Source organism: Lactuca virosa, chromosome 1, assembly GCF_052849685.1.
Source record: "Lactuca virosa cultivar CGN04683 chromosome 1, Lactuca_virosa_CGN04683_v6, whole genome shotgun sequence".
In the NCBI taxonomy this organism is placed as follows: domain Eukaryota; kingdom Viridiplantae; phylum Streptophyta; class Magnoliopsida; order Asterales; family Asteraceae; genus Lactuca; species Lactuca virosa.
Window position 1 is genome coordinate 264705042 of NC_136426.1, and position 24676 is coordinate 264729717.

Genomic DNA, 24676 nt, shown 5'->3' on the forward strand with positions numbered 1-24676 from the left:
TAGATTGGGCCCCTTTAATGCTTGAGCCCATATTATGATCCAATTAGGTGATTTTCGGCCCAAAATAAATCAAGGAATGATTTTTATAGCCCATTAGGGCTAATTAGATTTGTTATGGCTCAATAAGGCCCATTAAGGATAACCTAGTTCATTTTAGGCTTATAAGGCCCAAAATATTAAGTTTCATATATATGGGTCCAATTAGGGCCCATTTGAGAGTTCTATGTTCAAGATAGTTAAATTGGAAACTTATTGGTCCATTAGGCCCAATAAGGAAATCCTTGTCCAGAATGGACTTAAACCGGGATTTCTAGGGCTTCCAATTCTTTGTTGACTATTTGTAGTGCTTGAATAAAGTGTTTGATGGGAGTTTTGTTGTTATTGAATAAGCATCATGCATGCTTTCACATTGTTGGTTTACGAATGTTATCATTGTTGTTGTTACAAGGCATCAAAATTCCTAGTTGTGACATTTTCTTACTATATCCATGGGTCGAAGGCACTAATCCTGGCTCATTACGTGTTATGTGGAATTCTAGTTATCTCTGTGATGCTTGCATGAAAGATCCGGATCTGGGCCCTGACAATTGTATGAAAGACCAGGATTTGGCCCCTGGCACTTGTATGAAAGACCAGGATCTGGCCTCTAGCATTTGTATGAAAGACCATGATTCAAACCCTGGCAAAGACCAGGATCTGGCCCCTGGCACTTGTATGGAAGACCAGACTTTGGCCCTCGACATGGTAAGGGACGACCACGATTTGGCCCATGACAGGAAGTGCTTGTAAGACTATGATATGGCCCATAGCATTCACTTATTTATGTATGATATGTGGTATTTTGGGAAACTCACTAAGCTTGTGCTTACAGTTTCACATTCAGGTACTTTCGGTTCGAAAGGGAAGGGCCTGGCATCACTACACAGCATGCCCCGGAGTTTTCCGCATTGGCAATTAATGATATTACTCTGATGTTTAAATAATACATTCACTTTGACCGGTTTTGGAACAACTCGTTTGTATGATTTATTGTTTTAAAAATAAAAATTTTACCTTGGATTTTCGGGACGTTACACATAACCACTTGAAGCTCTTGTAAACTTCGTTATGAAGTCCCTGATTATCTATTCATATTTCCATTCTGGGATTGATGGTTGTTGGAGTACACCAGATGACTTCTGGTACTCTACTTTGACTTTGGAGCAATTCAAGCTTTTACTGACATATGTGGCAATCTCTGCCTTCATGGTGGGCCACCAACAAAGTTTCTTAAGATCGAGATACATCTTATATGATCTAGGATGTATCAATTATCTCGACTTATGAGCTTCATTTGAGATTGGACTCCTAACTCCATGATGGTTTCATTTTATTTACTTCTTTTTATGGTTTATTTTAGCATATTTCATTCACATTTTAGTTAATTTCCATGCATATTTTCCTTTTTTTATTTTATGACCACTTTCGGGTACTTTCGAATTTCATGAGCATAATTCTTGGTTTTATGGAGAGTAGCGGAGCGGGATCTTTAGGAAGCGATTGGGCTTAGAAGTCGTCAAGAATTTTGGGCTTGATAACTATGCAGATGATGCATGGAGTGGGCTTGTCAATTACTTGAAGGCTTGGAAGAAATACACTTTAAATTTGCGAGATGCAGGGGATTTTTCAAGTATATGGAGATTGATGATCGGACGTTTGCGGAAGCTACGGATCGTTTAGAAAAGGCAAATTCGGCTCAAATTGAAGACATCTTGAAGAAAAATGGGCTAGAAACTGATCGGGCTCAATCTGGTCCAATGGTTAAGCTGTGGAGGCCCAAGACTTGAAGAAAGCCAAAAGCCCGTCACACTCACGCGGCCCGCGTAAGGTTTCTACACGGCCCGCGTGGATTCCTGCAGGGGCATTTTTGGGATTTTGTTTAGAGCTCTATATTGGGGAGGTTGGTGTGCCTCTTTAGCATCATCTTGGACATCCAATTTTGGTGCATTCTCTCTGGAGTTTGGAAGACTTTTGAAGGCCAAGAACACCTCAAGAACATCATCTTTTCACCTCTTGATTCTTGTTAAATGTTTGGTATAATATTCTCTAACGTTGTTTTCTTGAGTTTAGCCATGCTTGGCTAGACAAATCTTGGTTGACTTTGGTGAAATCCTTTGACTATTTGTTGAATGTTGAAGATTCCATGAACTAGTGTTTGAATCTTTATGAAAATGTTTTGTGTTTTAACATCTTATCACTACTTGTATGTTTTTATTCATGAGTTTAAATGTGTTTGTGGTGATTAGTTGGCTAATTTCTTGATTAAGTAAAGGATCTTCAAATTAGCAAGCAACAAGTGATTTTTGTGTTAGTTTTACTTCACACAATCATAAAAACATTTTCTCCAACATGGTAGTGGAAGCTTTTGACTCCTCTTGGATTTGGTGACTGTTTAATTCTTAATGCTAGTTGACTTTCACTAATTACATGCTTAATGGAATTGACTAAGAAAATTGTTATGAGCTTCTCTAACCATTTCAACAACTAAGAAAAGTCTAGGTAATCTCAAGCTTCTTGGATTACTATAGCCAAATTAAGGATTTAAAACAAGTATTGCACCATTGGATTCTAATAATATGTTCATCAAAAAGTCAAAGTGAGGAAACCTCAAGTCAACCATCTTTCTCTTATTGATTTTACATCAAACTCTTGTTTTTGTTGAATTCTCCACTAAATTCTTTGTTTAATTCTAGTTTTATGTAAAGTAATTTCAAAAAACTAAATCCCCATTTTTACTTTTATTGTCATTTTACAAGTATTTTTACAAAGAGATTTTTCATAGAGTTATAAAATTGAACCAATCACCGTGGATTCGACCCCTTTATCACTATACACTATTTTAGTGTAAAATATATAGGGTTATTAATTTTGTTGGCCTCGAAAACCACCAAATTTTTGGCACCGTTGTCGGGGATTGGTTTATTTTTAATCAACTTGTTTCTCTATGCCCAGATCTCAACGTACAAATGCTTTGATTTATAATCCGGAAATTGAAAAAGAAGCAAGACGTTTGGTGAAGGAAAAGAGAATAGAACGTGGTCAAACTTCAAATCCTCACGGGGATCCGGAGGTTGAAACCGCTTCATCAAGTGATACGGAACCTGATTCTAGTTCCGACCCTCGCCAAGAAATTCCCGAAACACCACCACTACAACAAAATTCACCCATTATTGAACCAATTGCAATGATGTATGGAGGAGAAGCTCCCAAAAGAACCTTGAGGAAAATGATGGAAACCGATGTCACACAAACTGCAACCTATATCAATTACCCCATTTTGGAAGGAGGTTCGGAATTGAAGTCAAGTTTAGTCCATCACATTCCAACTTTTCATGGATTAGAGAATGAATACCCTCATAAGCACTTAAAGATGTTCCACATTATTTTCACTAGTATGAAGCCACAAGGGTCAACCGATGACCAAATCAAGCTAAGGGCATTCCCCTTTTCATTGGCCGATAGAGCAAAGGATTGGCTATTCTATCTTCCCCCGAGGTCGATCAACTCATCCACTGACATGGCAAGAGCTTTCCTTGACAAGTTCTATCCTACTTCAAGAGTCTCAAGTCTTAGAAATGAGATTTGTGGAATCCGCAAAGGATAAAATGAGACTTTTAATGATTATTGGGAGAGGTTCAACAACTTATGCTATAGTTGTCCACAACATCAAATTTCGGAACAACTCCTTATTCGACACTTCTATGAGGGATTGGTTTCAATGGAGAGAAGACTAGTCGAGATCTCAAGTGATGGAGATGTCTTTAGCAAAATTCCACAACAAACAAGACAACTCTTCAACACCAGAGCCGCAAATTCGCAACATTTTGGACCACGCCAAGATATGAAGAGAGACACACAACACAAAGTCAATGAAGTGGGGACATCGAATCTAGAGTCTCAAATCAAAGATTTAACCTCCGTTGTCCAAAAGCTAGCCATGGGACAAACTCCACAAGTGATGGTTTGTGGAATATGTGCAACAATGGGACATCCTATGGATATGTGTCCCATTCTCCAAGAAGATGCAGAACACGTGAATGCCACATGAGAGTTCCAAAATTACCACAACAAACCATCCGGTTACCAAAATGCATATAATTCAAGTTGGAAGTCAAACCCCAATATGAGCTACAACCCAAGACCATTGCCTCAAAATGCATTGGTTAGACCTTCCTACCCACCACAACAACCTCACTACCACCATCCACAACCACACTATCAACCCAAACCACACCCTCCACATCATCACCAACAACCTCCTCAATCCCAACCGAGTAGCTCTGGAATGTCTCTTGAAGACATTGTCAAATCATTAGCCACTAGTGTTGGATAAGGTGTATAAGTCCATAACTATTTCTGGTATGTACTTCACCCGGTTTGGCATGGTCCATTTGGGTTACATGGCATCATGCATTTGGATAGACTAAAATGAGAGAAATAACACTTATGGTTTATTAATATATTATAAGTTCTAATATATTAATAATATTATTTAATTAGTATTGATCAAGAATTAATTTGGAATTAATTAAGTGATCAAAAGGAGACTAATTAAATATATGGGTTGATTGTGTAAATCATCCATACTTAATTAGTGGGCTAATGCTTCATGGATTATCAAGTTGGGCTAAAACCCATAGGATGCTCCATGGATGCTCCATGGTGTTTGTTGAGCCCATGGGTCATGGAAATGAAAAGTCATGACAGTTAGGGTTTACATGGTGTAACCCTAATTGTAACATACTATATAAGGATCCTTATGTTCACCAAAATCGGACTTAAGGAAGAAAGAAGAGGGCTAGCCGATTTCAAGTAGTGTGACATTTCTCTCAAGTTTATTCCAAGTGCATTTGGTGTTGTGTGAGACATTTGAGGCATCACACTTGGGGTGCTAGGCTCACAAGGTTCACAAGGAATCCAAAGTACTACAAGGTATGTTTTCTTACTAACTTTTATGTTTAAAATTTCCCCTTGTATGCTAGATAGGTTTATGAACCTTGGAAAAATCATTTTGCATGTATCTTAGTCAAACATAGATCCAAGGTTTCTAGGGTTGCATGTACACCTTAGGAGTGTTAGAATGCTCATAACCCTACAGTGGTATTAGAGCCTAGGCTTGTTTGTTTGATACTTGATGCAAAATCGCTGAAAAAATCGAAATTCTTGATGTCTGCACAGGGGACTCGCCGAGTCCATGGGGGGACTCGACGAGTCCAAGCGTATCTTCAACCAACTCGGCGAGTTAGTTCTTGCACTTGACGAGTTGGCCAGGCAGAGTGCAGATTTTCGATTTTTGCTGCTGGAAATGGACTAGAAACATTACCCTAAACTGTTTTGGTGTTATAAAACTTGTTTTAGATGGTGTAATGATTGTTCTAATCCATTTACAATGGCTAATATCAAAATTTCATGTTTATATGTGTTCATATGTTCTTGAAATTTTGATATGAATATTCATGTTCTTATGAGTTCTTGATAGATCATAGGAATTACTTGTTTAATGTTTAATTCATGATCATTATGTGTTATAATGGAATCCATAATTTGTCCTCAAGTTATGGATTACCAAAAGTTTTCTTTTAAAGTCCATTATTAAACACATAGGTTACATTAAATGAAAAGTCACTCATTTTAATGAACCATTTAACTCATAAATTATGAATTGAAAAGTTTTGTAAAGTTACAAAACTTGCCCTCAAGTTTTGGAACATGTAAAGTCATCTAGTAAACTTTAGTTCCAACCCCTAGAATTTTAAAAGTTAAAATTCAACCCTTATACTATATAATATTATAAGTTAATATATATATATATATATATATATATATATATATATATATATATGTATAAGATCAAGTCGTTTTACCGTTACTAGGCCTCATTCACGAAGCTGGTCTATAAGGGGGGTGTAAGGTTGTTTCCTATAAAATGGCAGCTTAATGGGTGTCCACTCTCACCCACCGCTTCCTTGACTGGTGGAGGGTCGTTAGCCGAATGGGTAGGACAATGACTTTAAATCCTCATTAAAAGTATAATGATATTTAAAGTAACTAAATGTTTTTATAAATTCCCAATCTTAGTTACTTTAGGAAAATGTGAATAAGGTGCTAACCCATGAAATTACACTTTGCACCTTGATTAAGTCGTTAGTGGAGCGTGTGTGGTTAACCGGCACACTAACTTGGACTTAACAAGGTAGGCAAAGGGTGACTTAAGGTTTTTCATAGGTCGGTGGAGCGCGTGTATTTGGGTGTCTTGTTAAGGACTATCTTTCAAATATGTTATAGCTTAGATTACGGCATCCCTCTTCTAAGTTATAATATATTGTGATTGGGTCCTAGCCTTAATATTATATTTGGTGTCTTGTTAAGGACTATCTTTATATCTAATCTAAACTTGTTTTTCGTCTTTTTCAGATGTCAACCAACAATGCTGCTTCTGGCTCAAACCCTACCGGCTCCTTCTCTCTCATGAACCTTTGTGGGAGAGTCATCTTTGATGGATCCAACTTTATCGATTGGATCAAGAACATCAGGATGGTCACTCGGTATGAGGACAAAGAATATGTCCTCGACAAGGAGCTTAAAGAACTCGAGCCAACTTCTACTCCTGAAGAGATCGCTGAATATCAGGCCCATGAAAGAGATGCTACCAAAGTGGCATGCATCATGTTGGCCACTATGACAGCCGACCTCCAAAAGTCCTATGAGGACTACTATCCTTTTGAGATGCACCAGGATTTGATGGACCGCTACCATCAGAGTGCTCGTCAAGAGCTATATGAAATCATCTCTCCCATGATAACAACCCGGATGAAGGATGGTGAACCCATCACGGGCCACATGCAGAAAATGCAAAGGTATGTCGACCATTTGCTGAAACTTGATGTGAACTTCCCCGAGGAGTTGGCAATAGATATCATTTTGCACTCCTTACCCTCGTCTTATGATCAATTCCGCATGGCATACCACATGAACAAGGAGGAAGTTACCCTCAGCAAGCTTCAAGGACTCCTAAAGACCGCTAAAACAGGTCTTAAAGATAAGTCAGTTGTTACCACTCCTACTCCTACTCCAAAGTCCGCCCCTGTCCTGGTAATCAGGAAAAGTAGAGGGAAAAAGAGGAAGAACCCTTCGAAGGGTACCAAGGGTAATACCCTTGATGGCTCCTCTTCAAGTGGAACCAAGAAAGATTTCGTCACTCCTTCTTCTAACCCAAAAGAGGCTGAATGCTTCTATTGCCATGAAAACTCGCATTGGAAGCGGAACTGCCCAAAGTACCAGCAAGATATTAAGGATGGGAAAGTAAAACCCACCCATGCAGGTATTTACACAATATTGTCTAATAACTCACCCTATTCTAATTCTTGGGTTCTTGATATACGTTGTGGAATTCACATATGTTCTGATTTGCAGGGACTAAGAAGAAGTGAGAATGTGGAGCATGGAAAGATAAACTTGATCATGGGGAATAGGAAAGCTTTACCTGTCACCAAGATTGGAGTTTATTCTTTGTTGCTAAGTAGTGGGTTTACATTAGATTTGAATAAATGTTGTTACTCGCCTGAAATGGCAAGAAATATTATTTCCTTTCACGCTTTGTACAAACAAGGGTTTACCTTTTCTTTTGATAATGAAGTTGGTGGAATAAATGCTTTCTTTAATAATGTTCTTTATTTTAAAGCATTACCTTGTGATGGTGTGTATGAAGTTGTGTCTACTGTTGATAACCTAGGAAATAATGTGGTGTGTATTGATTCTTCTAATAATAATAACTTGGATAAAGCATCATTATGGCATTGTCGTCTTGGACATGTAAGCAAGAAACGCATAGGCCAACTCCGAAAGGATGGAGTCTTGGAGTCATTTGACCTAAAGTCAGATGATAGTTGTGAATCATGCATACTTGGAAAAATGACAAAGTCACCCTTTACTGGTTCTTGTGCAAGGGGTGAAGGTTTGTTGGATCTAGTGCACACAGATGTGTGTGGACCCTTCAAAACGGCATTAAGGGATGCTAATTGTTATTATGTTGATTATAGTAGATATGGTTATGTCTACTTAATCAAGCATAAGTCAGAGACTTTTGAAAGGTTTAAAGAGTTTAAACAAGAAGTCGAGAATCAATTGGGCAGGAACATTAAGATGATTCGATCCGATCGTGGTGGTGAGTATCTTAGTACAGAGTTCCTCGGCTATCTTAAGGAATGTGGGATTGTCTCACAATTGACACCTCCCAGGACACCACAGTTGAATGGTGTGGCTGAGAGGCATAATCGAACCTTGTTGGACAAGGTTCGTTCCATGATGAGTTGAGCTTTGCTACCAATCTCATTCTGGGGGTATGCCTTAGAGACTGCCGCCCATAACCTTAATCCAGTCCTCATGACATGTGGACTGGAAAAGTGCCTAATCTAGACCACATCAAGATTTGGGGTTATGAGGCTTTCGTGAGGCGTGAGACTCATGATAAGCTCGAACCTCGAAGTGAGAGGTGTAATTTCATCGGCTACCCATAGAAATCCTTTGGTTACCTCTTCTACAGACCCAGTGAGAATGTGGTCTTTGTAGCAAAGAGGGGTGTCTTTCGTGAGAGAGAGTTCATAAGCCAAGGAAACAGTGGGAGGCAAATTGACCTCGAAGAAATTCAAGAGTCAAGTGGTGAAGGAACTTCAAACCCTTGCAGTCAACCTGAGGAGGAAACTCCTGTTGATCAAATTGACAAGTCTGTACCTCTGAGGCGCTCCATGAGAGTTAGGAATGCACCTGAGCATTACTATGGTTTCCATGTTACTGCAGAAGGTGATACACTTATCAGTGATGGGACACTGGTAAGTCTGGATGAACCTAACAGCTATGTAGAAGCCATAGCAGGCCCCGAGTCTGCTAAATGGAAAGAGGCAATGGACAGCGAGATACAGTCCGTGTATGACAATCAAGTTTGGAACTTGGTTAACAATGTACCATGTCGCAACACAGTTGGGTGCAAATGGATCTTCAATAAGAAGACCGACATGGATGGTAATGTACACACTTATAAGGCACGGCTGGTTGCAAAGGGCTTTTCTCAAACTCTAGGAGTTGATTATGATGAGACCTTTTCACCGATAGCAAAGACTAAGTCTATTAGGGTCATGTTAGATATTGTTGCATTTCATGACTATGAAATATGGCAAATGGATGTCAAAACCGCTTTCCTTAATGGAAGGTTGGCTGAGGTTGTTTACATGAGTCAGCCAGAGGGTTTTGTCAGTACAAAGTACCCTAATAGAGCGTGTAAGCTTGAGAAATCCATCTATGGATTGAAACAAGCACCTCACAGATGGAATCTTTGTTTCGATGAGAAAGTCAAAGAGTTTGGCTTTTCGAGGAGTGAAGATGAATCTTGTGTGTATGTCAAGGCTAGTGGGAGTATAGTTAGCTTTTTGGTACTGTACGTGGATGACATACTACTAATAGGAAATGACATCCCAACCTTGCAGGAAGTGAAGTCCTGCCTTGGGAAGTGTTTTACTATGAAAGACCTAGGAGAAGCTGCCTATATTCTAGGGATAAGGATTCTGAGAGACCGGAGTAAAAGACTAATTGGACTTAGTCAGAGTACCTACTTGGATAAGGTGCTGAATAGGTTCAGCATGCAGGATTCCAAGAAAGGAGAGTTACCTATCCAGAGTAACGCCAGATTGAGTAAGACTCAAAGCCCGAGTACCGAGGCTGAGATAGCATAAATGAGTCGAGTACCTTATGCTTCCGATGTAGGCTCGATCATGTATGCTATGACTTGTACTCGTCCTGATGTAGCCTTTGCTTTAAGCATGGTTAGTAGATATCAGGGGAATCCTGGCAAGGCTCACTGGACCACGGTAAAGAATATCCTCAAGTACCTGCGGAGGACTAAGGACTGGGTCCTTACCCTCGGTGGGAGTGATGACTTGAGAGTTGTAGGGTATAGTGATGCTAGCTTCCAGACTGATAGGGATAATTTCCGCTCTCAGTCAAGCTGGGTCTTTACCTTAAACGGAGGAGCAATTACTTGGAAAAGTTCCAAGCAGGAGACAGTGGCTGATTCAACTTGTGAATCAGAGTATATAGCAGCAAGCGAGGCAGCAAAGGAGGCTATATGGATAAAGAACTTCATTGGAGACCTTAGAGTTGTACCAGCTATAAAGGAGCCTATGGAAATTTTTTGTGATAGCGAAAGTGCAGTTGCCTTAGCGAAAGAACCAAGGGATCATGGGAGATCCAGACACATCGACAGAAAATACCATTTCATCAGACATCGAATAGAAGAAGGACTCCTCGTGGCAAAGAGGGTATCATCGGATGAGAACCCGGCAGATCCCCTCACAAAGGGATTGGGTAGGGTTAAGCATCTCCAGCATGTGAGGCGCATAGGGCTGAAGGATGATATTAGTTTTAGTAGTTAGATAGCTCTGAAATTTGTAAAGTGTAATTGACATTTGATGATGAATAAAAGTTGTGTTTATTTATGAGAAAAGTGTTGCTATCTTTTGTCAATCGTTTACTATTATTTCTTTTGCATGTTTTGACTTCCAGAGTATTTATGTTATGTATTACATATTATTCAAATTCTCCACAGTCGGTCATATGTCGGAAGTAGATATGAATTAAGACTGTCATGGGTTGGCTTGTAGAGGTCTAAGATGTTGGACATAGCTACAACACTCATGAGTGCTCATAAGTTCTGAGTATTGGACTCAACCCATGCTCACTTGTATCACTTCATGGAATTTATCTCGAGTGATCGTGATACGGTAATATCATATAAGTCTTCAAACCTAGAGATATGTGGTGTTGCCTATGAGTTGGTTATACATTGATTGTATGAAAACGCATTGCTAACTCGATGCTATAAAACGTACCTTTGTGTATGATTCAACAAGTAGTAGAACAAGCATATGAGTCGAAGTTTATCTGTTCCTTCTTGGATTAGAAGCGATATCTGGGCCTCTCGATGATTTTGTTTTGACCTATGTATCGGGCCCGGTCAGAACTAAATTGATGTGTTCGATTAAGTTCTTTGTCAAACAAATCGAAAATCGAGAAACAAACTGCTGGATAATAAGTAAGACATTGTTCCATGTATTTGTCCAGCTGATATCTAGAACAGAGGATTATATGATCACTTATCTTAAATGGCTAATCATCATGATCTCAGTTCTGAGAGACCTTGAAAGAGCTACAATTGTTGATCGGTTCCTGAAGTCATACTTGCAGTTATAGTTATTAGACTTATCCAAGTGGGAGACTGTTGGATAAGGTGTCTAAGTCTATAACTATTTCTGGTATGTACTTGACCCAGTTTGGCATGGTCCATTTGGGTTTCATGGCATCATGCATTTGGATAGACTAAAATGAGAGAAATAACACTTATGGTTTATTAATATATTATAAGTTCTAATATATTAATAATATTATTTAATTAGTATTGATCAAGAATTAATTTGGAATTAATTAAGTGATCAAAAGGAGACTAATTAAATATATGGGTTGATTGTGTAAATCATCCATACTTAATTAGTGGGCTAATGCTTCATGGATTATCAAGTTGGGCTAAAACCCATAGGATGCTCCATGGATGCTCCATGGTGTTTGTTGAGCCCATGGGTCATGGAAATGAAAAGTCATGACAGTTAGGGTTTACATGGTGTAACCCTAATTGTAACATACTATATAAGGATCCTTATGTTCACCAAAATCGGACTTAAGGAAGAAAGAAGAGGGCTAGCCGATTTCAGGTAGTGTGACATTTCTCTCAAGTTTATTCCAAGTGCATTTGGTGTTGTGTGAGACATTTGAGGCATCACACTTGGGGTGCTAGGCTCACAAGGTTCACAAGGAATCCAAAGTACTACAAGGTATGTTTTCTTACTAACTTTTATGTTTAAAATTTCCCCTTGTATGCTAGATAGGTTTATGAACCTTGGAAAAATCATTTTGCATGTATCTTAGTCAAACATAGATCCAAGGTTTCTAGGGTTTCATGTACACCTTAGGAGTGTTAGAATGCTCATAACCCTACAACTAGTACCCCAAAAATTCCAAAAAGAGACAAGGACTAGTATCTCCAACCTTGAAGCACAAATGGGATATATCATTACTTCTATAAGCAAGTTGGAGTCCTGTGGCAAACTCCCTTCTCAAACCGAAAAGAACCCAAATATCAATGTGGTGACTTTGAGGAGTGGTAAACAAACCGGAGAAAGTAGTTCAAAGAAGAAGTCAAGGGAAGAAGAGGAAGAAATATAGGTCATTCCTATTGAGGATCCTATAGTCAAGAATGATGCACAAGCCGGAATCCCAAAGAAGACTATTCCTCTAGTGACACAAATAGCTACTCAACCGTCATTCCCCTCCCGGCTTGCAACTTCAAAGAAGAATATGGAGGAGAAAGAAATTTTGGACACCTTCTGAAAGGTGGAAGTGAACATTCCTTTACTCGATGCAATCAAAAAAATCCCTAGATATGAAATTTTTTTGAAAGAGCTTTGTACCAACAAGAGGAAGTTGAAGGGAAACAAGAAAATCTCAATGAATGAAAACGTGTTTGCGGTTTTACAAAGGAAACTTCCACCCAAATGCAAAGATCCGGGAATGTTTACGGTTCCTTGCAAGATTGGAGATGTCACTTTTAGTAGTGCCATGCTTGACCTTCGTGGTTCCATCAATGACATGCCCTATTCGTTGTATGAGTCATTGAATGTCAGCCCTTTAAGTGAAACCGGTGTCATAATTTCTCTTGCGGACAAATCAAGTGTCTTTCCTAGAGGTGTTTTGGAAGATGTCTTAGTGCAAGTGAACCAATTGGTCTTTCCGGCGGATTTCTATGTGATTGATCTAAATGAGCAAGTGTCCTCTAAATCGGCTCTAATCTTACTTGGGAGACCGTTTTTTAAGACGGCTAGGACGAAGATCGATGTGTATACGGGAAGTTTGACAATGAATTTTGATGGTGAAACAATAAGTTTTAATATTTATGATGCCATGAGATATCCTAGTGATGTTTCATCTATGTACTTTGTTGATGTTGTTGAGCCAATAACTCAAGAATTGTTTGAGTTATTCAATGGTGATATGTTGGAGATGATTCTAAGCAAGGGGTTCGATTATGGGAAGCTAGCCGAGCAATTAAAGCTTTATTCTTTGGATTTGGAGGTTGAGAATTTGGTGAATATAATGGAGATGAAGAAATCTACAAGATTAGATGTCAAGCAAATTGAATTGCCTCCGACCCATACGAAGTTGCCGCCATCCCTTGTTCAACCACTGGAATTAGAATTGAAATTCCTACCTCAACACTTAAAGTATGCATATTTGGGAAAGAACGAGACTCTTCCGGTTATCATTTCAACTCACTTAACCTAATTTGAAGAAGACCAACTCCTCAAGGTGTTGAAGGAACACAAGGAAGCCATGGGTTGGACAATTACGTATATTAAGGAATTGAGCCCCTCCACTTGTATGCACAAGATCTTGATGGAGGATGAATGCAAGCCGAGTCGGGATGCGCAAAGAAGGTTAAACCCGCCTATGATAGAAGTTGTGAAGAAAGAGATATTGAAGCTCCTTGATGCGGGAATGATCTATCCAATCTCGGATAGCAAGTGGGTGAGCCCGGTGCAAGTGGTACCGAAGAAGACGAGAATCATGGTGGTCGAGAACAACAAAGGTATGATGGTCCCCAACCGCGTGCAAAACGGGTGGAGAGTATGTATTGACTACCGCAAACTCAATGCAAGCACAAGAAAATATCATTTTCCATTACCGTTCATCGACGAAATTTTAGAAAGGTTGGCCGAGAAATCACATTATTGTTGTCTAGACGGGTATTCCGGTTTTCACCAAATCCCGGTGGCACCGGAAGACTAAGAAAAGACAACCTTTATATGTACATTCGACACTTTTGCATACCGGGGAATGCCATTTGGATTGTGTAATGCCCCGGCAACTTTCCAACGTTGTATGGTTAGCATTTTTTTGGAATATGTCGAGAATATAATTGAAGTTTTCATGGATGACTTTACGGTATATGGCAACTCTTTTCAAGAATGTTTGACCAATCTCACCAAAATTTTAAAAAGATGCATTGAAACAAATTTGGTTTTAAATTTTGAGAAATGTCATTTCATGGAGATTCAAGGTCTTATTTTGGGTCACATTGTTTCTATGAAAGGAATTGAGGTAGATAAGGCCAAAATTGATGTTATTCAAAGCTTACCTTACCCAACTTGTGTTCGGGAAGTTCGTTCTTTTTTGGGCCATGCAGGTTTCTACCGGAGATTCATCAAGGACTTTTCAAAGATAACAAGACCAATGTGCCAACTCTTGCAAAAGGATGTTGATTTTGAGTTCAATGTTGTATGTAAAGAAGCTTTTGACAAGCTCAAGGAGTTGCTTACATCCGCTCCTATCATGCAAGCACCAAATTGGCATCTCCCCTTTGAGATCATGTGTTATGCAAGCAACTATGCTATTGGCGCCGTTTTGGGTCAAAAGAATGGAAGAGCCTCCCACATGATCTACTTTGCATCGAGAACACTAGACAATGCTCAAAGCAAGTACTCTACCACGGAAAATGAGTTGTTGACCATAGTGTTCGCTTTGGAGAAATTTAGGCTATATCTACTTGGTACCAAAGTTATAGTGTATTCGGATCATGCGGCTCTCAAGTACTTGATGACAAAGAAAGATGCAAAGCCAAGACTCATTCGAAGGATCTTATTATTACAAGAATTTGATTTGGAAATTCGAGACAAGAGCGGATGCGAAAATCTTGTTGCCGACCATCTAAGCCGGATCACTTCAAATGAAACTCCCCTCCCGTTGCGGGATGAGTTTCCGGATGAGCATCTATTTTCCCTTACTCAATCTATTCCTTGGTATGCCGATATCGTTAACTTTTTGGTCACAAAAAGGTATCCCGACACATTCACACGTGCTCAAAAAGATAAATTGAAAAGTGATGCAAAATACTACGTGTGGGACGAACCTTATTTATGGAAACATTGTCCCGATCAAATCATTAGGCGATGTGTAGCCCAACAAGAAAATCAATCCATTTTGCAATTTTGTCATGAATTTGCTTGTGGGGGGGGACACTTCGGACCTAACCGAACTTTGAGAAAGGTTCTTGAGTGTGGACGTTTTTGGCCAACCATGTCACGATATTGTTATTTGTTTTGTAAAAGTTGTGAACGGTGCCAAAGGACAGGGAACATTTCACAAAAGAACCAAATTCCACAAAATCCAATCCTTTTTTGTGAAGTTTTTGACGTATGGGGGATTGATTTCATGGGCCCATTTCCCGTCTCATTTGGCAACGTTTATATTTTACTCACAGTTGACTATGTCTCTAAATATGTTGAGGCCAAAGCCACAAGATCGGATGATAACAAAACGGTTATCGACTTTTTAAAATCTAATGTCTTTGTGACATTTGGTGTGCCTAGGGCGTTGATTAGTGATCGAGGGACACATTTCTGCAACAAGATGATGGAGGCTTTATTAAGAAAGTAAAATGTGACCCATCGCGTCTCAACCGCCTACCACCCTCATACGAATGGTCAGACGGATGTTTCAAATCATGAGGTGAAGAGTATTCTTGAGAGAACAGTGAATCCGACAAGGAAGGATTGGAGTTTGAGGCTTGATGTTGCCTTATGGGCATATCAAACCGCTTACAAGACCCTGATAGGAATGTCCCCATTTAGGTTGGTTTTTGGAAAGTCGTGTCATCTTCCCGTCGAATTTGAGCATCGTGCATTTTGGGCGGTCAAACAATGTAATTTCAATATTGATGAGGTGGGAAGACATAGGAATCTTCAACTCCAAGAGTTGGAAGAGTTGAGAAATGACTCTTATGAGAATTCTAGAATTTACAAGGACAAAACGAAGCTTTTCCACGACAAATCCATCACCCGGAAGCGCTTTGAACTGCTGCATAGGGTCTTGCTTTATCATTCACGATTGAAGTTATTTTCGGGCAAGCTTAGGTCAAGATGGATTGGACCCTTTGTTGTGATAAAGACCTTTGACTATGGGGCGGTAAAAATTCAAAGCGAAAACATGGGACAAATTTTCAAAGTCAATGGGCACCGTTTGAATCCATTCTATGAAGGTTTCAATGCTAATGCTCTTGAAATCATCCAATTGGATGTCCCGAAGTGTTGAAGCAAGCAAGGAAGACGTCTCGCCAAAGACGTTAAAGAAGGGCATTTTTGGAAAGCATTGTGCTTTCACTTTTTCCAAATCCAAATAAATCATTTTAAAAAGCGTTCTCCGGATGTTGAAAATATAAATTTTTGAAAGGTTTCACCATTCGTTCCCCGTTTTATTCCAAACTTTTGTCACATTTTTGAATTCGGGCCTTACGGGGATCATTTTCGCTTAAAAACCAAGTTTTTGGAAAATTTCTTATTTTTTGAAGTACAGGAGGACCACACGGCCCACATGGAATTTTAGCCTGCGTGCCATCCGGCCCGTGTAAGGGTGATGCTCGGCCCATCCTGAAGTCACGTAGAAGGAACTCCCAATCTTGTTCAGCTCCCGCGGTCAACCCGCGACCCGTGTCTTGCCCGCGTAAAGAATCAGAAGGATCAGTGAGATTCCGAGCAACTAGATGTGGCATGCATGCGGCCTGCGCCCTACTCGCGTGGCATTTAAATTTTCCCTTCTGCCCTTTACTGCCACTAGGAAAAAAATGAGGAAACTAGAAGCGGCCTGTGTGCGGCCCGCACCTAGCCCGCGTAAACTTCCTTGACTAGTTTCTTTAGTTGTTGACTCATTTTGACTTTTGTTGACCAAGGGGTTTAATGAATTGACCAACATTGACCGGCTGTTAATGACTCTTGACCATAGATTAAACACCCCAACTACCTTTCTTCTTCATTCTAACCCTAACAAATCCCACCATTTTCTCTCTAGAAGCTCAAGAACACCAACACCCACCTTTCACAAAAACTCGATTTCCCGCCAAACCGCCGGTCGGAATAACGTGAAACCACCGCCATTCTCTCCCATTTTTCAAGCTCTACAAACCCCACTGAAAATCTGGCCCGATATGTGGCCGGAATTCCGGGCGCAACCACCACACACCGCCGCCTTCCTTCGCATTTTCTGGCTAACTCCGACCACCGTTGGAGATTCCGAGCACGGGGTTTTGTTTCTCTTCTCAAGGGCTTTCTAACCATACCAATGTTTCCCCAAAACTCACAAAAATAATTTCGCCCAATTCCAAGTGCCGCCACTCTAGTCGCCGGAAAATCACCTTGAAGCTCGTTTTTTGGGTCGTTCTAGCAATTCAAGCGTAAAACACGGAGCAAACTCATAAGCTTGGGGTGTACCTTGTAGAATCTCTTTGGTGGTTCTAATTTCATTTCCATAATCCGTCCCGGGTATAAGCAAATTGGGTACACTCGTTCCTTTGACTTGATTATTTACATATTGAATACCCATTTGTTGTTGGAGTTGTGCTGTCATCCTTGTGGTCTTTAGTGTGATTTGCAAATTATTATTGTCAAATTTTTGTCCCGTGCCACAATGTCTAAGCATGCCAAAACCGGACCTAGTTCATCTAAGGGTGGGTCGAAAAGCAAATCCATTGACCCCCCATTTCGTTTGTTGAATTGTGAACACTGCAAGACATTTGACTTTCTCATTTCCAACAAACGCAAAGTCAAATCAACAAAGTTCCTCCATTGAGAGTCTTTTGAAGCTCTCGGAGTGCTAGAGGGAGTTCAAGCACTATTTGACAACATTGGTTGGGGTCAGTTCCTTTATAATCGTGCAGCCACCTACGTCGGGCCGACATTGGAATTTCTATCCATATTCCATGTTGATGATGATACGAAAACCGTCACCTTCCAAATGCTAGGCGAGAATAGATCATTGCCATTTCGGATCGTCAACGCCCTAATGTGTACCTCGGTGGACCATACTTACTCCCAACAGGATCCTTGGCCCGAAGCCTTTAACGAACACCATTTTTGGCAATAAATCACCTATGAACCACGATATTCATCATCCTCCTCCAAGGCTTCCTCAATCATTCATCCATGTTTATGGCTGGCCCACCGCGTTCTTGCATGCACCATGTTTGCCCGCTCCAAAGTGGGTCAAATTTCCAAAGCTAAATTACTTTTTCTTTGGTGCATGACTCGTGAAAATGGACCCAACCCGGACTTCGCAACATTCTTTTTCACCAAATGTTTCAACACCACCACCATAGACATCGGGGACATTTTCATTGGCGGCATGATCACGATCATTGCATCTAAACCCCCGCTTCAACTTCATATTTCCACCCTTCCATTTGCAAAAGCAGCTGGCCCCTCTCGTCTCGACATAAACGCGCTCCGACGAATGCTCATCATTCGCGAATCAGTCGATGGTCACATTTGGAATCTTAACAATCAGCCATACCTCATTCTTCGTCATGAGTATGTGGGGTCTTTCGAACCAACCGACCCCGAAGAATGGGTCATTCCATCCGACTACCCCCTGCATGTCGATCAAGAAGATGACCAGCCTCAGCATCAGCCGCTGCAGCAGATGGGACACGAGATCCCATCATATTTCCCCTGCCTTCTTCAACCAGTTCGCCATAATGTTCTCCACTGTTCAGCGCATCGACACCCAGACGCATGAGAACACCCGAGCCATCCAAGATGTGGTGACCTGTGTTGATCGGTTGGAGCAGTCCTTCCCGCCCACTTCCCACCAAGTCCAGGATAAGTGGGATTACCACTACCGCCACTGACATTTTCCGCCGCCCGACCCTCCGATTTAGGTCATTTCCACCCTTTCCTTAAGCATTGAGGACAATGCTTGTTCTTAAGCTTGGGGTGGGGCATTTCCCTTTTCTTTAACTTTTCCATGCATTTTTTTATTAGGTTCCATAACATTTTAGTTTTAAGCTAATTCGCATTAATTTTTTTTATTTTTTTTTAATTCCAAAAAGATTTTAATTTCTTGTTTTTCACCTTTTTATTTTTGCATAACATTTAGCTTAGAGCATTAGCATTCATGCATTTTTGTTGTCTGTTTATTCTCACCCCCTTGGATGCCATGGAAGAGGTTCACAGTTATTGTATCATTATTGGTCCAGGATCTTGTTGCTATCTCACCCATTGAACCGGGACCATTGGCTGCAGTTTGGGACTTCATACTTGGGATCAGATGCTGGAAGCTTAAAGGGGTAAGTGATCATGGCCAGGTAGTTTTCATGAAGAATTATACATGCAATACTAACAATTGTAGGATATAATATAGCAATGGATTTTCTTAGCCTTGCAATCACTACCACCGAGAGGATCACACTTGATCATGTTTGAACCGTTAGGATGAAGCACTGGTGCTTGTCCCCGAGTAGAATCCATATCCGGTCTCTTTACATCACCATATTCTTTTTGCGATTTTCTTAGGATTTTAGAGAGTCTTTTAGTCCGCATTTAGACATTCTCATTATTTTTGCGAAACCACGAGTTCTAAATGGAGCTTACATCTTTATGCTCCACACATGGTCATTTTCATACTTAGACCATTCGGATTATTATTGCTACCCATTCGGTTCCACTTACATACTTTTGGGAACAAAATTTTGAGTCAAAAAGTTTTCTTGGTAAAAAAAAAAGAAAAAATTCAATATGTTAGTGCATTACCTTCAAGTTAATGTGTTTAAAAAAAATCCAGCTGCAATTATCTTAAATGGGTGACCGGTTCAATTATTGAACAAATTTTCCTACATTTTGGTCACTCGGCGTTTGATATTCATTTATTTATGTATGTTTTATTGAATATAGATCGAGTTGTTTTTTTTTTGCAAATTGGTGATGTAAGGGAGACTGTTGAGTCAGATACTACGGGAGGTTTGGGCCAACACTAAATGAACTAATTCCTACAACGGTGCCCGATCGATGAAACCCAATCACATTTTGTCACACCCCCAAACCAAGGATGGCGGAAACGTCCGGGGGTGGAGGACTTCATGTATAGTATCACAACAACGAGTATAATAGTGCTCAAAGTAAAAATAACCAACATAAATATAATTGAAAAAGTTACACCATAGTATGAGTTTACATGTTTCTAAATCAATTACATTATGTTGACAAAAGTGAAATGTTTAACGCCTTAGCGTTCCATCCTCGAAAGCCGCTGATTTCCTGTTTTACTGATTCCCTGAGAATACAAGTAGTTTTGAAAAAGTGTCAACAATTAAGTTGGTGAGTTCATAAGAGTTTTATTTGATAAAGATGTCATTTTCCTTGTAAAAGCGAATGAATATAATTCCAGAAAATCCAATATTTTCTTTATAAAATGTGTAATGAAAGCTCCTATATTATGCAATAATGTACCCTAGAAAGACCCATAGATTTCCTCTATAATCACCCAGTGTATATAAGTTATATAAAATTTAAGTTAAATAAACCGTCAAATATAATGGGTCTGCCCTAAGTCCACAACCAAACAAGGAACAGGAAGTAAGGCGGGCCCACCAATTCTAAGTTGATCGCGACTAAATTCTTATATAACCCTAACATATACACTTAGCAATTATAACCGGAAACTAACCAATTCTAGATGAATTGTAGTTCTAATATCATAAAACCATTTTGTGTAAACCCGGTACTTTGTAAAGTACCCCTTTAGTTATGAAAACTCGGTACTTTGTAATGTACCCCTTTAGTATGAAAACCCGGTACTTTGTAATGTACCCCTTTAGTTATGAAAACTCGGTACTTTGTAATGTACCCCTTTAGTATGAAAACCTGGTACTTTGTAATGTACCCCTTTAGTATGAACCCGGTACTTTGTAATGTACTCCTTTAGTATAAACTCGGTACTTTGTAATGTACCCCTTTAGTATGAACCCGGTACTTTGTAATGTACCCCTTTAGTTATGAAAACCCGGTACTTTGTAATGTACCCCTTTAGTATGAAAATCCGGTACTTTGTAATGTGCCCCTTTAGTATGGAAACCTTTTGTAATGTGTTCGAGAAGTAAATGAAACATAAACTATACCTATTATAGTTTATCAAAATGTTTGTATTGTATATGCAACCTAACTATACCTATTATAGTTTATCTTAATTGTTTGTGATGTATAATAGACTCAACCATACTCATTACAATTTATTATAAGTGTTTGTAGTGATAGTACTTCTTTATATATGATTCATACCTTTAAACTAGGTAAATAATAAGTACAATCAGCGACGTGTATTCAAATAAAACTACACACCTTGCTCAGCAAGTTACAAGGTGTAGATATGATTGTTAACTATTTTATAGTTTTTAACTTTTCTGATCCTGCTATTGGAAAATTTATAGAAAAATCATCCGAGGTCGAAATTTAGATCTGTAAACTCTGAAGGCTTAGAAAATGTGTCTATTTTATTCATAATTTTTATCATGATTTTTAGTGACCGTTAACTTGGGTGAAAATGTCCAACTTCACAGACTGGTCCGAAGTGGTTTCTGAAATGATAGGCTGTTTTGTAAAAATCGCCATAAATTGTAGAAAAATCGTATGGAGATGTGCAAGTAGTCATTTTAAAGGTGTTAACCTGAATTATTTGCATATTAAACAGTTTTGGAAAATAAAAAGTTTAAGAAGGTCAAAACAGTCTGTGAATGGGACTCAACTTTCCTGTTGAAAGCTGATGATCAAGTTTAAGTTATATTATGGTGATTTAACTTGTATCCCCCCCCCCTAAAACTTGAAGAAAACATGAAAATGTAGGGGTATGAACTCACCTTGTGTGGTTTCAGTAGATGGATGATGAAGAAAGCAAGTGTTCAACTCAAGAACACTTTAGAAGATGCTTGAAGATTCGAAGATTAGGAGTAGATGAAGAACTTGTGATCAGCCTTGAATTTTCGAGATTAGAGAGGGATAGTGAGAGAGAATGAGTTTTTGCTTCTTGGTGAAGTGTGAGTGAAATCGGAGGAGAGATAAGGATTTTTCTATCCTTGGATCAAGGTGCTTGGCTGGAAAGAGTGGGAAAAGGACGATGGAATGACCAGGTATGGTGGAATAGTGACTGGGGATGGTCATGGAGTGGGTATGGGAGGTAACTTGTGTCATAACTCAAAGATAAAGTCAACACTCCACCTCAAAATCTCACCCACTAGATTTTATTCTTAGATAATGATTACCCTCAAAATGTGATTAGATTATGGAAATATGGGGTCTTATATGTCAAAATATAATTTTGGGTGAAAATCCCGCGTTAAAATCATGAAAAACGAGCCTAAGACGAAGTCGTGGTCAAAAACCGGGTGAAATGGGCCTTACAGCGAAGCTTCTCGAATGTGGTCCGGAGGTTCGGTCCCTGCTGCCGTGGACCGAAGGTGAGTAGGAGCGAAATAGACCGAAGGAAAAATGGACCAAAATAGACCGAAAGCGAAGTGGGGAGGTTCGGTCCGAAGGGAGGGGTTCGGGTTCGGTCCTCAGCAGGCTTCGGCCTCGGTTCAAGCCACTTCGGTTCAGCAGTTCGGTTTCGGTCCTTCATAGTTTGGTCCAAGAGGCTTCGCGCCTTAAGGGAAGGTTTCGGTTCTTTAAGGCTATTTTTCAAGAAATCTTCCCGTTTCGAGAGGTTTTTGACCCAGTTTAGGGTCGAGGTGACCCGAATGATTATAAAAAGTTAAAGGAAGTTTTGAGAGAGATTTGGAAGAGATTTGGGAGAGATTTTTAATAGAGAGAGAGAGAGATAGAGTGAAAGAGATTGGGAGAGACTTCTTTTGTGACCTTTTTAAGTGTTTGGTTTTGTAACGCAAGGTCCGTAAACCCCGTTAAGCCATGTTTAAGAGCCTTACACACCCCCGAAGGGTGTGCATTTGTGTTTTATCGTTTTGTTACCTCACTTATCCCGTTTAGGGTTTAAGAATTTCAATCATACGAACTTTCCAAGTGATAACTTCTTATTAAAATAGCGAGTTGTACAGTAGCTAACATATTGCAAACCCTAATATACAAGGGTTAACGGAGTTGACCGGTTTGACTTGTTGACTTTATTTGACTTTGACTTGACCGGAAATTGACGGTTGTCACACATTTGAGAGTGGCCGACAGACGTGAGATCACACAACTTTCGTGATAAGAGTGTACACTTAAAGAAGAGCTCCACTCGAGCCCATCCAGCTGCTTTCTCCGTACTACAGATGTTATTCATTGTATGCATGTTCCATTGGGGTTGCGACTGACCATCCCTCCTTACTCGCCTAGAGGAGTTTTCCTAGCTGTGGTTTATGGTCCCATTGTCATCTAATGAAAAAGTAATGAGATAATAGCAAGATCATTTTTGACCATGTTGACTAACGGTGATCAGGCTTCGCGGTTCTATCCATTCTTTTTATTTTTCTTAGGATAGTTAATCCCGAGTTCATTTTAGTCTTGTCTTACTCGAGGACAAGTAAGGTTTAAGCTTGGGGTGATTTTATAGTTTCATTGTATTTGCTTCTTTTTATAGTTTATTTTAGCATATTTCATTCACATTTTAGTTAATTTCCATGCATATTTTCCTTTTTTTTATTTTATGACCACTTTTGGGTACTTTCAAATTTCGTGAGCGTAATTGCAGGTTTTACGGAGAGTAGCGGAGCGGGATCTTTAGGAAACGATTGGGCTTAGAAGTCGTCAAGAATTTTGAGCTTGATAACTATGGAGATGATGCATGGAGTGGGCTTGTCAATTACTTGAAGGCTTGGAAGAAATAAACTTTAAATTTGTGAGATGCAGGGGATTTTTCAAGTATGCGGAGATTGATGATCGGGCGTTTGCGGAAGCTACGGATCGTTTAGAAAAGGCAAATTCGGATCAAATTGAAGACATCTTGAAGAAAAATGGGCTAGAACTGATCGGGCTCAATCTGGGCCAATGGTTAAGCTGTGGAGGCCGAAGACTTGAAGAAAGCCAAAAGCCCGTCACACTCACGTGGCCCGCGTGGATTCCTGCAGGGGCATTTTTGGGATTTTGTTTTGAGCTCTATATTGGGAAGGTTGGTGTGCCTCTTTAGCATCATCTTGGACATCCGATTTTGGAGCATTCTCTCTGGAGTTTGGAAGACTTTTGAAGGCCAAGAACACCTCAAGAACATTATCTTTTCACCTCTTGATTCTTGTTAAATGTTTGGTACAATCTTCTCTAACTTAGTTTTCTTGAGTTTAGCCATGCTTGGCTAGATAAATCTTGGTTGACTTTGGTGAAATCCTTTGACTATTTGTTGAATATTGAAGATTCCATGAACTTGTGTTTGAATCTTTATGAAAATGTTTTGTGTTTTAACATCTTATCACTACTTGTATGTTTTTATTCATGAGTTTAAATGTGTTTGGGGTGATTAGTTGGCTAATTTCTTGATTAAGTAAAGGATCTTCAAATTAGCAAGCAACAAGTGATTTTTGTGTTAGTTTTACTTCACATAATCATAAAAACATTTTCTCCAACATGGTAGTGGAAGCTTTTGACTCCTCTTGGATTTGGTGACTTTTTAATTCTTAATGCTAGTTGACTTTCACTAATTACATGCTGAATGGAATTGACTAAGAAAATTGTTATGAGCATCTCTAACCATTTCAACAACTAAGAAAAGTCTAGGTAATCTCAAGCTTCTTGGA

General features: G+C 39.6%; 1 protein-coding gene across 1 annotated transcript; it reads left to right on the forward strand.

Annotated features, from left to right (window-relative positions):
• Positions 1–12588: 12588 nt before the first annotated feature.
• LOC145129555 (uncharacterized) lies at positions 12589–13422 on the forward strand. The gene is made up of 2 exons (XM_079064306.1): positions 12589–13009; positions 13106–13422. The coding sequence occupies exons 1-2, from the start codon at positions 12589–12591 to the stop codon at positions 13420–13422; spliced, it is 738 nt and encodes a 245-aa protein (XP_078920432.1).
• Positions 13423–24676: the final 11254 nt, after the last annotated feature.

What these genes read in the sequence shown, in the direction of transcription:
- LOC145129555 (XM_079064306.1), top strand. Translation starts at nt 12,589, where the DNA reads ATGAATGAAAACGTGTTTGCGGTTTTACAAAGGAAACTTCCACCCAAA. An exon ending in TTTGACAATGAATTTTGATG is followed by an intron (nt 13,010 to 13,105) that starts GTGAAACAATAA and finishes CAATAACTCAAG; the next exon opens with AATTGTTTGAGTTATTCAAT.